At 48.1% G+C, this 15,408-nt stretch overlaps 1 protein-coding gene across 6 annotated transcripts in view; it reads right to left on the bottom strand.

Moving 5' to 3' along the window:
- Positions 1–8,164, bottom strand: part of GBF1 (golgi brefeldin A resistant guanine nucleotide exchange factor 1) — a 152,088-nt gene extending 143,924 nt beyond the window's left edge. For 4 of the 6 annotated variants that reach the window (XM_019489360.2, XM_019489365.2, XM_019489364.2 and 1 more), the window contains exon 1: positions 7,933–8,130. In XM_019489360.2, the coding sequence (XP_019344905.1) occupies positions 7,933–7,940 (8 nt within the window). In that variant the 5' untranslated portion in view covers positions 7,941–8,130. The other 2 variants (XM_059729674.1, XM_059729675.1) reach the window with 2 other exon arrangements.
- Positions 8,165–15,408: the final 7,244 nt, after the last annotated feature.

Raw genomic sequence — 15,408 nt, 5'->3', positions numbered from 1 at the left:
AGGAAGACCAGAGACTCTGGGGAAGAGCAATGAGTGTGTGTGTGGGGGGGGGGGGGAGGGGAAGAGGGAGGGAAGGGAATCAGCCAGGAAGAAGCCTGGGGTCTGCAACTTAACCCCTTGCAGGACACATGTGGCCCATGGGCTGCCATTTGGACAGCTCTGTTTTAAATCATTGCCTGGGTTCAGCCACCAGGGGCGCAGCTATAAGCTGTGTAGGACAATAGTTTTCAACCTTTGTCATTTGCAGACCCCTATAGAAAGCTTGAATGGAGGTGCGGACCCCTTTGAATGGTAAGTCTGGGTAGTCATATACTTTTAATTGATCACAGTCATCTTTCACAGAGCCCTCAGACAATCTGCAGACCCCCAGAGGTCTGCAGACCACAGGTTGAAAACCACTGGTCTAGGAGTATCTCCAGATCATATTACCTAACATGTTGAGCTAATAGCCAACTGCTCCACATAGGTAATATGATCAAAAGATTCTGGTGTGGTAGGGCTAGTGTGGTGCTGGGTGGGACCAAGACCAGCTGTTTGCTGGTCTCAGCCCCAGGACCACGTCAGAGCCATGAATGGCTCCTATGCTGCGGGGTCTGGGACCAACAAACAGTTGTCACCCACAGTCCCTGCAAGACACAAGGGCCATTCAAGGCTCTTGTGCAATGTTGGGGCTGTTTCTCTGTCCCAGACCCACCCCCACCACCCATCCTCACCCCACCGGAGTCTCCCAATTGTATTATTTTCATGGAGCCCCTGTTAGCTCAATACGTGTTAAGTAATACAAAGTGGCGATAATGGCCACTAGAAAAGTCCTAAATTTGCTACACTAGAATGGCACTTAGCAGATGTTTTACTGCTTGAATGCTCAGATACTAGCATTTTAAGTGCAGTTAATGCATCCTACCAAACTCAAGCCCACTAGGTGCAGGCATTCAAGCTCAAGAGCACTGGTGAAAAGGGGGTCCAGGAAGGGTGGTCATTCCTCAAGGGAGCAATACTATGGGCACAGAAGGAGACAATCCCATTGTGCATAAAAGGGGGCATAGGGGCCAAGAAGCCCTCTTGGCTGAATGGGGAAGTCCAGGAAAGCCTAAGGGCAAAGAAAGAGGTTTACAGGCCGTGGAAACAGGGAGTAGCTACCAAGGAGGAGTACACCTCCCTGACTCGCACTTGCAGGAAAGCAGTTAGGAAGACAGACCAGGATTAGCACTTAGGCTGGTGACAAAAAGTAAGGACAACAAAAAGTCTTTCTTCAGGCATATAGAGAGCAAAAGGAAGACACCGGGGTAGCCTAGGACCCCTACAGGACAAACTAGGGCAATGGGTGACAGAGAGCGGGGGCAAAGCAAAGCTCTGTAATTTGTTCTTTGTATCTGTATTCCTAGACACAGACCAAGACAAATCTCTGAGTTGGATCATAGACAGACACAAGAGGGACACCAGCCCACTAACTGTTAGTGCAGACTTAGTGAAGGGGCACTTGGAAGGGCTGGATGTGTTCAAATCAGCGGGCTCAGATGAACTTCATCCAAGGGTACTGAAGGAATTGGCCAGTGTCATAGCCGAGCCACTATCACAGCTGTTCAAGCACTCATGGTGCTCTGGTCAGGTCCCAGAGGACTGGGAAAAGGCCAATATGGTCCCTATTTTCAAGAAAGGGAGGAGGGAGGAACCTGGAAACTATAAGCCAGTTAGACTCGCCTCTATCCTTGGGAAAACTCTGGAAAAAATCATTAAGGATCACATTTGTGGGAGCCCAGCAGAGGAAATAATGCTGAAAGGAAATCAGCATGGATTCACTGCAGGTAGATCCTGCCTGACTAACCTTGTTTCTTTTTATGACCAGGTCACAAAGTGCTTAGACTCAGGAGTGAAGTTAGATGCCATCTACCTAGACTTTAAGAAGACTTTTGATACAGTATCTCATTCTCTTCTCATAAATAAACTGACAAGCTGTGATGTAGATGATTACACAGTCAGGTGGGTGGCAAACTGGCTTAGGGGTCACACCCAGAGAGTAGTGATGGCCGGGTTGATATTGACCTGGAAAGACGTGGGCAATGGAGTCCTGCAAGACTCAGTCCTTGGACTGGTGCTATTGAATGTCTTCATCAGTGACTTGGGAGACGGCGTGGAGAGCACCTTGTCCAAATTCGAGATAATTCCAAATTATGGGGCAAGTTAACACACTACAGGGTAGGGAGCAGATCCAGGCAGATATGGACAGGTAGGAAAAAATGGGCAGAATGAAATAGGATGCAGTTCAACAAAGACAAGCGCGAAGTGCTGCACCTGGGCAAAAAGAACCATCAACATGCTTACAGGCTGGGGGATGACCTTCTCAGCAGCACAGCAGCGGAAAGGATCTTGTAATCATAGCTGACTCCAAAATGAACATGAGTCATCAGCATAACGAAGTGATCAACAAGGCTAACTGCACTTTATCATGCATTAGCAGGTACATGATGAATAGGTACAAGGAGGTGATGCTTCCCCTCTATGCAGCACTGGTTAGGCCACAGTTGGAGTACTGCGTCCAGTTTGGGGCACTGCACTTCAAGAGGGATGTGGAGAATCTTGAGAGGGTTCAGAGGAGGGCCACTTGTATGGTCAGAGGCCTGCAGGCAAGGCCCTATGAGGAAAGACTGAGGGACCTAGATCTCTTTAACTTTCACAAGAGTAGTCTGAGGTGATCCTGTGGCTGCCTATAAATTCATCAGGGGAGGGCAGAAGCAAATAGGAGATGCTCTATTTACTAGGGCACCTCCTGGAGTAACTAGGAATGGTGGTCACAAATTGACGGAGAGCAGATTCAGATTGGACATTAGAAAGAACTTCTTCACAGTAAGGGTTGTTAGAACCTGGAATGGGCTTCCAAGGGAGGTGGTGCTCTCCCCTACATTGGGGGTCTTCAAGAGGAGACTGGATAAGCACCTAGCTGGGGTTGTCTGACCCCAGTGCTCTTTCCTGCCCAAGGCAGGGGGTTGAGCTCAATGACCTACTGAGGTCCCTTCCGACCCAAACATCTATGAGAGTCCCCAGTGCTCAGCCTTTCCAAACAAGGATGGCTCCATTCATTTAGCAATACAAGAAAGGGGCAGGCACAGAAACCTGAGACACCTGGTATTCCCCCAGGCTGAAATCTGAACTAGAGGACCCATTAAGGCCATGGTGCAAAACATCCACCCTGGTTTATTCAAACCATGCAGAATCTAAGCTTCCTTTTCTTAAGTAAGTTTTCTAGTTTCTAGCATGATTAGCCATTTCATATCTGGAGAGTTCACAATCCAAATGTTTCTTTCCAAGTCTACAGACAACCTTACCCAGTAAGAAAGGGGAACTCCTCTGCCACTCAGTATCTTTGAGATGCCAAGGATAAAACTTAAGGAAAAGACATAAGCAATAACCATTTCACTCACTATGATTTATTCTAGCAGACTTATTGAGATTGTTCATTTTCACCTTGTCCAGTCCCCATAGGACAGGAGTGGGCAATTATCTGGGCCTGGGAGCCACATGGGGAATTTTGATGAGTTATCATAGGCTGGGTCAGCACCCACACCTCCCCCACACAACTCACTAAAACTCCCTATGTGGGATGGGGCTGTGGGTGGGCAGGAAGCAGTGTTTAGGAGCAGGATGGGTGGGCAAGGCCAGGATCACAGGGCAGGGTCGTGGGGTGTTAACAGTGTGGGGCCCGGGCCCGGACCAGAGCCACAATCTAATGCCCAGACGCCCCTGTAATAGGAGGAGGTTCCGCAGGCAAAGGCATACAAGAAGTGGATCGTGGCTCTGCCCTGACCCTGTGCTGTCACTACCTCAAGATCCCAGACCCCGGCCCTGGAGGCAGCTCCCCACCTAGCAATGCACCCTGTTCTTGTGGCTCGCAGCTGGTCTTCACAGAAACCTCAGGATCATGGGGTGGGGACAGCATGGGACTAGGATTGGGATAGAGCCCTGGTTCCATGGGTAGGGATGTGCAGGGCCGGACCAAGGGCCTGGAGCAGAGATGCAATCCACTCCCTGCATGGCCCCGGCCAGGGCAGGGGGAGGAAGGGAGGGGGAATATGCATGTTGAGTGGGGGAACTGCTTAGGTGCTAGGTCCTGGGAGCCAGCTGTGGGGTAGGGAATGGAGGAGAGGACAGGAAGCACGTGCAACAGAGCTTGCCCAGAAAGTGCAGTCTATGGCTGCCCCTGTGGTGCTCAACATGGTGTCAAGCCCCTCCTACTCTCCCCAGTTTCCCTCATTTGCATTCCCTGCAACCTACCCCACTGAATAGATTTTCCACTTGCATACCTTCAACTCTGTTTGGAGTGCAAAACAGACAACTGTTTACACTTCTGATCTTGGTCTAGCTCAGTAGTTCTAAATTGGGTACACATGCCACAGGTGCCACATCGGCTGCACTGTCTCAGGGTAACAGTGGCCCGCATTCCTCTTTTCAGGAGGTAAGTCAGACACGTACTGAGAAGCAGCTGCAGCAGAAAGGCACACCTGTCTGCATTACATTATAAAGGCAGGCACACAGTTTCTGCTTCAGCCATCCCAGTTTTGCACCTCTGTTTTCAGGCGACACTGGGCAGGCTCAGACTGGGAAGGGCTGCAGCAAGAGCACACACTCCCACCACAGCCATTTCCTGATCTGGCTCTGGAAGCAGTGTGTGACAGTTGCACCTGACCACCATGGTGGTAGAAGTGGGATGAATATAATATATTGATCTAAGCTATTAATGACTAATTAATAATATAATTATAAGTTTTGTATCATAATGTTCTTAATATATTTATAATAGTTTTGAAATGGGATATCACTAAATTTTGAAAAGTTTTGAAGGGGTTCCCTAAGTCTCAAAAGGTTGAGAAACACTGGTCTAGTTGCTTCTGTGTAGCAGAAAAAGCTAGTACAAGAACTACAGTAATGTTTGGAAGTTGCAGTGAACAAGTAGTTTAAAAATCTAGAAACACTGTCAGATCAACTGTTAGGTGACACAAGAGGCAATTAAAGAGCTTAATAGACTGGCCAGGATTGGCAGTCAAGTCAAAATGTGAAAGATTTGTCCTACTGAAAAGTGGTTGAAGTTACACCGTCTGAGGTTACAAGAGTACAAATGTTGTATTCTTCTGGAGACACCTCCAAGACTCGGTAGCTGTAGGAAAAGTTTGCAGAACTTGTAACAGTGGACACTGGAACAAGCTATTATAGTGGAGCCACGGTTTCTTAAAGGTTCTGAATCAAGACTGATGCCTTTCTGAAAAATATGCTTTAGTCCAACACATGTTTTAGAGTTTACTACAGGAATGATTGAGTGAAAGTCAATGTTCTGTGCTATACAGAATGTCAGACTAGAAATCTAATGGTTCTTCCTGTACTTACAAATCTAGGAAACCACAAACATTTCATCTGTTTATTTTCAGTTATGTTTAAGCAGCCAAGTTCCTTGTACACAAAGTTAATCCTGCACAAATACATGTATTTCTTTCTGATGAAGGGTTTAGCTGCCTGCTTGAATCTGCAGCCCACTCCACTGTTCCTGCTCCTTCCACAAGCAGCACATTAAAACTTTTCAGAACCCTATAGACAACAGCAAAACTGTTAAGACTCATAACCATATAGAAGAACCCAACATTGAGGATAAGTAGAAAGAAGCATAAGACTGCCTAAGTCAATAAGCTAGGAAGTGGGCAGGGAGGAAAAGATGGAAAAATCCATCCAACTGTTCATACATTGTCTGTATCACTGCAGTACCTGAGTATCAAACTAGATGCTAATTAAATATGTAAAAGAAAGCCTTTGTGTAAAGTACAAGAACAACCTAGCAAAAATCTCCCCCCATACTCCACAACAAGTAATTTGCTTTCCATCCCAGGATGCCACCCTATGTTTTAATCATGCTCTTTACTTTCTTTTTGTATCAACTTCTGGCTACTATATTTAAGTGCCATAGTTTGAATAGATCTGAAATTTTCCACAGGTTTAATGTTACATATTCTTGTCTGCCAAATCCTTACACCAATGGGAAACTTCAGCAACATTCGGTAGCTGCCAACAATCACAAGCCCCAATATGTTGAAAACACTTCAGCGACGTGAAATCAAACATATATGCCATCATCTCACACCTAGACACAACCCTATGCTGCTCAGCAGGGAAGAAGAGCTGCCCAACAGGATATGCAAGTGCACACACAACTACCTATTCCCTGTGAACAGGCATCAAGAGTCATGGGTACTATTATGAGAAATGGCTGTGAATCATTTTGGGAAACTAACTAGCTTTGGAATGTAACGAGCTAATACCAACCTCTTCTAAGCTTTCAGACAGACTCCAAATGAGCTGCTTTTTTTCCAACATCATTTTTGGCCTTCAACAAATACTAATGACCACCACAGACCCAATCCCAAATGAACCCATCAGACCCAAGAGAAATCATGAAAAGGGACATATTCACTATTCAAGCTGCACTCAAAGAAGGAGATCTACTTTGAAAGACAGAATGCTGCTGAGCAGGGCCATCCCTAGTGGGGGAGCGAATTGGGGCAACTGCTCTGGGCCCACACTATGGGAGGCCCCACAGAGCCAGGTAGAGAGGCCACACAGCTGCAGTTTAGCCCAGCCGCCCACCTGGTGGGGTGGACAGCTCTACTTGTTCTGGCCAGAAGTTCCAGCTGTATCTGGTGTGCCAGGACTTTCACTCCCTGGTTAAATGTGCTGTGGGATGGGGAAGGGGGCCCCGCACCCTGCTGGGATTGTCTCTGCTGCATTCACAAGAAAGGAGCAATGTGAAAAGTTTCTGAACTAGATAGCATCATACAAGTTCTACCGCAGCTACACTGACATCAGCATATGGGGCCTCTCGGTCCACAGACCTCAACAAGAACTGCCTTCTTCACAATCAGCCAAGCTACCAAAAAACTTAGTTACTAGTGATAACTCCTGTGCTTGCCTTTCAGTCACCACGGAGGAAGCACGTGAACCTTGATTCCGAGGTGTGATCTGCTTGGACACGTTACATAAATACAACTGAACTGTCACAAGCACATGAAACAGGAAGCTGAAAGAACTCCTCTAAAGGTGAGTTCCCTAAGGATAGACAAAATAAACCAGAAAAATAACCTTATTATGAATCCAAAAAAGCACTGGTTATTATTAACCCAGCTTGACACTACCACCTGCAGCAGTTACATTCCCGAGGCAGCTTTGGGGAGCTCTCAGATGCAAGCAGCAGTCGCACACTATGGTGCAGCCCAGACACCAGAGAAGGAAGACTCCTCCACAGAGATGGGCAGCATCTGAGAAGCAGGAATTTAAGCCGACTCCCACCAGATTCAACTGTCTACTCTGAATAAAATGGACAACTCGCAACACGGCCTGAATATGGGGAAGGAACTTTTCCCCCCTATCTATTAAAACTGAAACATGGGATGTGTTGATGTGCCGCTCTTAATAAGGCCGCAGCACTGGATGCCTCCACCTCCAGCGCTGGCTCTGGATGCGGGCAGTGCTCTTCACTCCCGTTTTCCCTCCATGTTACCGGGAAATGCCAGAAGCTGAGGGCCCCTGGCAGCCCGGTCCCACCCGACTTAGCCAACGCCCCCCGCCACGTGGCTCGCACGGGCTTTCCTAGGGGCAACCTCTGCAATCGCGTAGGCGAGGGGGCACGGGAACGGGACAGGAACCGGCCCACGGTCCGCCCTGCGTCCTCCCTCCCCTGAGCGCCCCCCGCCCGCTCTCAGCCGGGCTGCCCCCCCGCGCGCCGAGCCGCGCTCTGTCCCGGCCCCCCCCTGCTTCTTCCGCCTTGCGGGCGCGGGGGGAGCCGCGAGGAGACCCAAGCCCCGGCGGCAGGGGGGGGTGCTTGGGCCCGAGCCCGCCTCAGCCCCTGCCCGGGCCCCGCGACCGCATCGCGATAGGGTCGCTCCGCCCGTCACTGACCGCCGCATCCAAAATGGCGGCGCCTGCTCCCAGAGGCGGCTGCCGCTTCACATAGCGGGCAGGGGGCGGCGCTGCGAGCCGGGCGCCCGCGGAGGAAGCGCCCCGGGCGGCGGCAGACGCAGTGCGGGTGCAGGGCCGGGACAGCCGCGTCCGGCCGGGAGCGGGCGACAGAAACCGGCTCCACTCCGCTCCCACTGACGTGGAGACAGCCTCACCTGAACCCGCTGCCTGGTTACTGTGCTGACGGGCATGCCCGAGAGCCAACCGGAACACAGCCTGAAGTGACATGGGCGGAGCTACCCAATGAGAACTCGGCTCTGGACAGGGAGGCGGTGCAGCAGGCGGACCCCCAGTGACAGATGAAAAAGAACCAATCGTATGAAAAAAAATCGGATTGGCAGGACTGTTGACCAGTAGAAAAAGGGAAGTTTAGAGGAGGGGGCACGCCAACCAATAACGGCCAATCAAGTATGGTAGAGATGCAGGGGGAGTTGCAATGCACTGTGGGTCCAGAGGATAGCCATGGGGCGGCTGGGCGGGGACGGACGGAGCTAGAGGGGGCGGGGCTTGAGTGGGGGCGGGTCCTACGCGGGTGTGGGCGGGGCGACCCACAAAACGCCTAGTGCAGACAGCCCTAGTGGCTGTAGTAGGCGGGGCAATTCGGCGTAACGCAACCGCAGTACTTTACAGTACAGTACGTGACGTCTGTGATGTGCTTGTTCGCGCATCTCCTTTCCGTGGAGAAACGTGTGTGATGGAGTGTCTTGTTTCAGGAGACTTCCCTTTGCTTCTCGAGGAGGCTTGAAGCAGGCTTAGCTTGCTTGTGCCTTGCATCTGAGGCAGAAGGTGGAGAGGTTCGTATTGGTTTTTAATTCCTGGGAAGATCCATGCCAGAGCATAGCCCAAGGCTTCAAGAAGGCTCCATCCCCTCCACCTGGGTTACCCTTTGGGCATGCCCAGATGGAAAAATTCTCCTGAGTTGAAAGGATGGGGATGGATTTGATAAGCATCAGCTGCTCCTTGGTCACTGCACCATGTGTCTGCTCCTATGATGTGGTAAATGGAAGCAAAACCCTGGTGTCCTTGCCCTGTTTCTATCCCGGTTCACCAGCAGTCCTGCCAGCTCTCCTCTCCATTCCCTGCACTCTGCACCCTCATAGGTCTTTAATAATTATGGTGATTTAAAGGCACAAGGTACAAACTTCTGCTTGTACGTACAAATGTTGATACCTTTGTAATTATTAAAAAAAAATCAGATACCTTTGTAATTATTAAAAAAAAATCACTTATATTTTCCTTTTTTCATCGCCTTTCCCTCTACCTTCCAGCTATCTCTATTGCTTGTATGTCTTATTTTTCCTGTTGTCCCACTCTTTCCCCACCTCATTCTGTGAGCTCTCATTTCTTCCTCCCTCCCAACCCAGGACCACAATGTTGTTTTCAGTTCTTCTCGATGAGCTTCTATTCTATTTAAGATCTCCTCTCCAGGCTGCCTTTCCCTGACAAACCAGTACCTTTTAACCCTGCTATTCTTTTGCTTTCACAAGAACTTTCTGCACTTGGCTCCATGCATTCCAGGTCCCAGAATCCTGACAGTGCTAGTCCCCATGCCCACATGCCCATACTTCCTTCTTTATGTACATACCTCCTCTCTCTCCCATCTTCAGAGATAGCCAGAAGAGGGCAAGAAACAGGTATGCAGAAAGAGCAGAGTTTGCTGCTGGCTGCAAAGATAAGATGGAAAATTAAGGTTTTAAAAACGTGCCTTAGTACTGGCAACCTGCCTCATGGAAGTGGCATGAGTGGGACAGGGAACAGTACCAAATTTTACCACCTTGTAACATCCAGCTGTCATGCTTAAAGGGCAGATTGGGCCTTATACACATTTAGTTCCTCTTGAGTGCATGTGCACTTTGCTTTAAGGGGCACTTTACCAATGAAGCTGTTACCATTTCCTTCTGAGCCCAAATGCCACTTTTCCCAAAACACTTTGGATATCACCTGCTGGGAAATTAAAGAGAGAACTTAAAAGCTGTTGAACATATACCTAGAACCTAAACTTTTGAAAATATTCAGGTTCTGGAAACTCAGGGCCAGAGAACCAGTCTCAGCTTAGACTCCTCTGCTAATACAGAGCATCTCCAAAATGTGTAATGTGTATTGCCCTGTTGTTCAGCTCTGTGATGGGTCCCTGGATGTCAGTGGTAGGAATTCTGACCTTTCACTGGTGTCCACTGAAAGTTCTGTTTCTTGCTTTCTAAGGAAATGAGTCAGCTCTGATAATCAGTATAGCACTCTATTCCTGATAGCTAAAGTACGTACACATTTTGAGAGGCACCCTGTATGTAAACGCCTGCAGAGCTACAAGTATCAGACTCTCAGCTATTACTGCAACAAGCAAGAAGATAATTTGTTTTAAGAAGGTTGTAGAGGCAGCATTTTCTAGCATCTTCTTATGCATGGGCCAGGGAGCCAGGAGCTCCTACTCCTGCTGCCTATATCAATTCCTTCCTTGGCTTTGGCAAGTCACATAGTTTTCTGTATCTCTGGTTCCTGTTCCATGAAACAGACATTAGAACACAGACCTATCTCAAAGGGATGCACAAGTTAATAAGGCAATAAATGATGCTTGCAAGGACATAGGGACAAATCCTGGGTTTTGCTCCTTTCCTTTTGCACCGCTTAAGCAGCACAAAAATACACCCAGGAACATTCTTTAAGAAGCCAGCTTGGGATCCCCCCAGCCCCATGGGAATTCCCAGATGACAAGGCTAGCATGGCCACTTTTTTGCCCTCTGCTTCTACCTTCACCCACCCCCTGTATGGAGGACACGGGAGGGATGCAGCACTCTGCAGTTGTGGCTAGTCTGTTCCAGGAAGCACAAGTTAACATGAGGTGACTGAAGCACCCAGGATCACTGAGCAGGGACTAAAAAAATATTCATGCCCCTCAGCCCTTCAGAGGTAAGCAGCACAGCTCAGATGTAAATGAAGATGTCCTGTGAAGTGTTGAACTGTTGTTTATGGAAGCCTGTCACGGAGCCTGAGACTGAGCCAGCCAGGAGTCTTCAGCATGCATCCAAATACATCTCAAGGCATTAATAAAGAACAAACATTGCAATGTGCTTTGCATTTCTACTTACAATCCAGCACTGCATTGTCTGGAAAGAAAAACAATATAATACGGCACCGTGCTGTCTAGGTAGAAGAAAGTTCATTCACAATATGGTATGGTGTTACCCAGACTGAAGAGTCTTCAGGCATAACCCATCACTGTGCCGTCCTGACAGAAAATTGGGCTGATACAATTGTGCAGCATCTGAAAAAATTCAGCCCTGCACCACCCTCTGAACCTCATCTCAAATGCCTCTGAACCTCATCTTAACCTTAGATATTTGACAGTTAGTTTATCACACTGATCTCAAGCTTTATGGAGGGCTAGAGCATGACATCCTGCACTGTAGTCTTTGGGCGCTGTTTCCCAAATTGCAAGACACAGTCTCTTCAAGTTAGAGCAGCTTCTCAACCAGTGCGCCATGGCACCCTGGGGTGCCTTAAGATCCTTTCAGGGTGTTATGGGGTGCCATACAATGTTTGCACTGTTAGGTATGCAAACATGATTCACAAGAGAAACACAGAATTTTCAAAAGGAATCTGTAGTGTTAAAAATATTGACCTGTTGTAGCCTGTCCAATTTTTTTGCAACAGAAGAGGTGCTCCTGTCTTTTATTGAAGTCCATAAAAAAGTTAAAACTAAGAATTGGTATTTTCTGAGGGGTGTCTCAAGTCTATTGAGGGGTGCCTAGAATCTATCAAGGATTGCCTTGGGTCTAAAAAGGTTGATAGTAATTGAGTCAGATCATTGCTGTCTCCACAGATCACACCTCTACAATAGATGACTGCAAGTTGTTATTTGCCATAGTGGTCATCATTTAGGCCACAATGTCCTGTTTCTCCCTTCTCCACCACTTGGCTCCACCTTACCCCCAACCAGCATAAGACCTGCCCCCCTCAAAGTCTTTGATAGTAATGTTTGTTATACCTCAAATCTACAGCCAGCCATCTCTGCGCCTGTAGCCTGCAATGACAGACAGGACCAACTTTGCAAGTTCTGTTATCCTTGGCAAACAAGCAAATGCCCACTGCCTGCCAGTCTGTGGACACCCTACAAAGAGGTATTGAATGCTTTGCTGCCTTAGTGAACTGCTGCCCTGTCCTACAGCCAATCCTGCTGATGGATAATTACACATGGGTAAGTCATGACTCACCACACTGGCATTATTTAGTTACCAGTTTATTTTGCCATTCAGGAAAAACCTTCAACATAACTTTGTCAGCAGGGCAATGAAGAGGACCATGATGACTAATCAGATGGAGAGTGTGCATAGTCTGTAGTATGGACACTGCTGTCACTTAGCCAGATGTCACTTTCTAGCAATTCTAAACTGAAGTGACAAGGAGGAAGTGCTCCTTAAGAAAGACTAGCCTAGGGGACCACCTTCAGCAGTTGACAAAGTCACAAAAAACCCTACAGTATGTCTAGGATGCAAGAAGCATGTGCGTCTCCTCAAACTACATGCATAACTGTTGTCTCTTATGACATGCTCTCTGCCATTACGCAGTGACACAAGCACAATCTCTGCCATGCTAACACCAGAGGGAACACCATGGACTGAAAAAATTGTTCTTCAGTAAACAGTGACTAAGCAGACTTTGTGAATAGTACAATCTTCTAAAAAGGACAGTCTTGAGCCCATGGTCATGTGTGCCATAGATATGCCACAGCCAGTTAAAAAGTCTGGGATGTCTTGGAACTTTGAGTCATAATCTTCACTTGAAAGTTTTTGATAATCCCCAGAGGGAAAAGCTAGATACTTTGCCTAGGAGTCAACAGGTACCTAGGAAAAGGGCAGCATTCAGGAAATCTCTATCACAGGTCACCAATCCTTGTAGTACCTAGGAACTAACTGTATTCATACATGCCATTTACCTAAGTATCTGAAGAAACCCATCCTGGAAACACTGGTTTCATCCAACTATTCCCTTTCTGAGCAAGTTTCATAGTTTCATAGTTGTTAGGGTCAGAAGGGACCTGAGCAGATCATCAACTCTGACCCCCTGTCATGAGAAGGAAAGAATGCTGGGGTCAAACGACCCCAGCTAGGTAATTATCAAGCCTCATTTTAAAGACCCCCAGGGTAGGAGCAAGCACCACTTCCCTTGGAAGTTGGGTCCAGATCCTAGCTGCCCTGACTGCAAAGTAGTGCTTCCTGATGTCCAGCCTGAACCTACTGTCAGTCAACTTATGGCCGTTATTCCTAGTTACTCCCTGCTCGGGAGAACAGGGACTCTCCCATTCCCCACTGGTCCCCCTTGGTAAGTTTATAGGCAGCCACCAGATCCCCTCTCAGCCTTCTCTTGTGGAGGCTGAACAGGTTCAGGTCTCTTAGCCTCTCCTTGTAGTGTCTGCCCTGCTGCCCCCTGATCATGCGAGTGGCCCTCCTTTGGACCCTCTTGATGCTGTCCACATCCCTCCTGAAGTGCAGTGCCCAGAATTGGACACAGTACTCCAACTGCGGCCTGACCAATATCGCATAGAGGGGAAGGATCACCTCCTTGGACCTGCTTGTGATGCATCTGTGGATGCATGTCAAGGTGCAGTTAGCCTTCCTGACCGCATCCCCACATTGGCGGCCCATGTTCATTTTGGAATCAATAATGACTCCAAGATCCCTTTTTGCCTCTGTGCTGACGAGAAGGGAGTTCCCCAGCCTGTAGGTATGCTGCTGGTTCTTCTTCCCCAGGTGCAGTACCTTGCACTTGTCTGTATTAAAACCCATCCTATTCTCATCCACCCACCCTTATAACCAGTCCAGGTCTAGTTGTAACCTGTCCCTCCCTTCTAACGTGTCCACTTCTCTCTACATCTTAGTGTCATCTGCAAACTTGAACAAGGTGCTTTTCACCCCCTTGTCCAAGTCGCTGATGAAGATGTTGAACAGTGCAGGCCCAACAACCGAGCCCTGGGGAACCCCACTGCCCACATCCCTCCAGGTCGAAAATGACCCATCCACCACCGCTCTCTGGGTGCAGCCCTCCAGCCAATTTGTGACCCATCTGACTGTGTAGGCATCGACACCAGTTGCCTAATTTTTTCACTGAGAACAAATGGCAGTTACAAGCTAGTTTAAGGAAATCTGATACTGTACACCTGGTACAATCTACATGAAGGCCAGGACATGAAATGGCAATTGCTTTTTGATGAAGGATCACCTGTCAATAGAAAAAAAACAATCATCCATTATCACGTTCCTGGACTTCCCTTCAGCATGTGATACTGTAATCCAGGAGATGGTGCTTTCTCACCTGAAAGAGATATCAAAAATCACAAAAAATGTATAAAAATGGTTTGATTTCTTTGTAGCAGAATGCACCAGATGAGTAATGATAGGAAACTCTGCCTTCAAATACAGGACACCTCACAGAGTCACATGAAGATTGTCTTGTGTCCTTTCTAACATCCACATGCAGCCTCTAGGTCAGGGGTAGGCAACCCCCAGCATGGGTGCCAGAGTGTGGCACTCAAATGCATTTTGCTTGGTACACATGCCTCTGGGTGGATATCGGGGAAGGGCCCAGGGCTACACAGCAACAGCAAGGATCGGGCCCCTCATGGCTCCCCCATCATCCACCCCTGGCACACCAACATCTTACAAGTTGAAGTTGTGGGTGTTTTTGGCACTGCACAAAAATGCTGTTGATCCCTGCTCTAGGTGAACTGACCAAATAATGTGGATTCAAGTGCCAGCTGATGCAGACAACATCAGCTCTACGTACCCTTCCTTCCCTGTATATGATTGCCACCAAGTTGACTCAGTGCTTAGATGAAATCAGCTCCCCAGTGCTGATCAACTAGTTGAACCTGAACCTCAGCCACGCATAGGTGATGCTGGTAGGCAAAATAAAGTAGTCTGTCAAATTGCCAAACATCTCACTGTCTCCTTTGTTTGAAGTTGCACATCTATAGATGGTCAGTTCAGCCCATATATTAGGAGGGCTCTGAGATTCCTTGATGTCAATAAAGTCTCACAAAGCAACATCTACAGATTATGCTTGCTATCACCTTTGGATGACTAGAAGACACCATCCCAACCTAGTAGATGATAAGCTGCCTCAGTTATTTATGCTTCTATCTTCTCTTGACTGGAATATGGCAGTGTGACATATGTGGGCATAAAGCCCATGGGGCATAAGTAACCACTACAAAATGCTGCAGCAGGCCTCCTCAGCGACACAGCCTACTGCAGGTGCCTCACACCTGTTCTCCATTCCCTGCTCTGGCTTTCCATACAATACTGAATCATATGCAAGGTTGCAGGCGCTCCGGGTCTTGGGCCCAGGATATCTAAAAGACGAACTACAACTATGGGATGAAGATGATGGTCTCTGGTACAATGGAACTCTTCACCAAGATAA

The sequence above is a fragment of the Alligator mississippiensis genome, chromosome 6 (assembly GCF_030867095.1).
Source record: "Alligator mississippiensis isolate rAllMis1 chromosome 6, rAllMis1, whole genome shotgun sequence".
In the NCBI taxonomy this organism is placed as follows: domain Eukaryota; kingdom Metazoa; phylum Chordata; order Crocodylia; family Alligatoridae; genus Alligator; species Alligator mississippiensis.
Note: the sequence above shows the minus strand (reverse complement) of the source record. Positions and strands in the feature narration are given on the sequence as shown.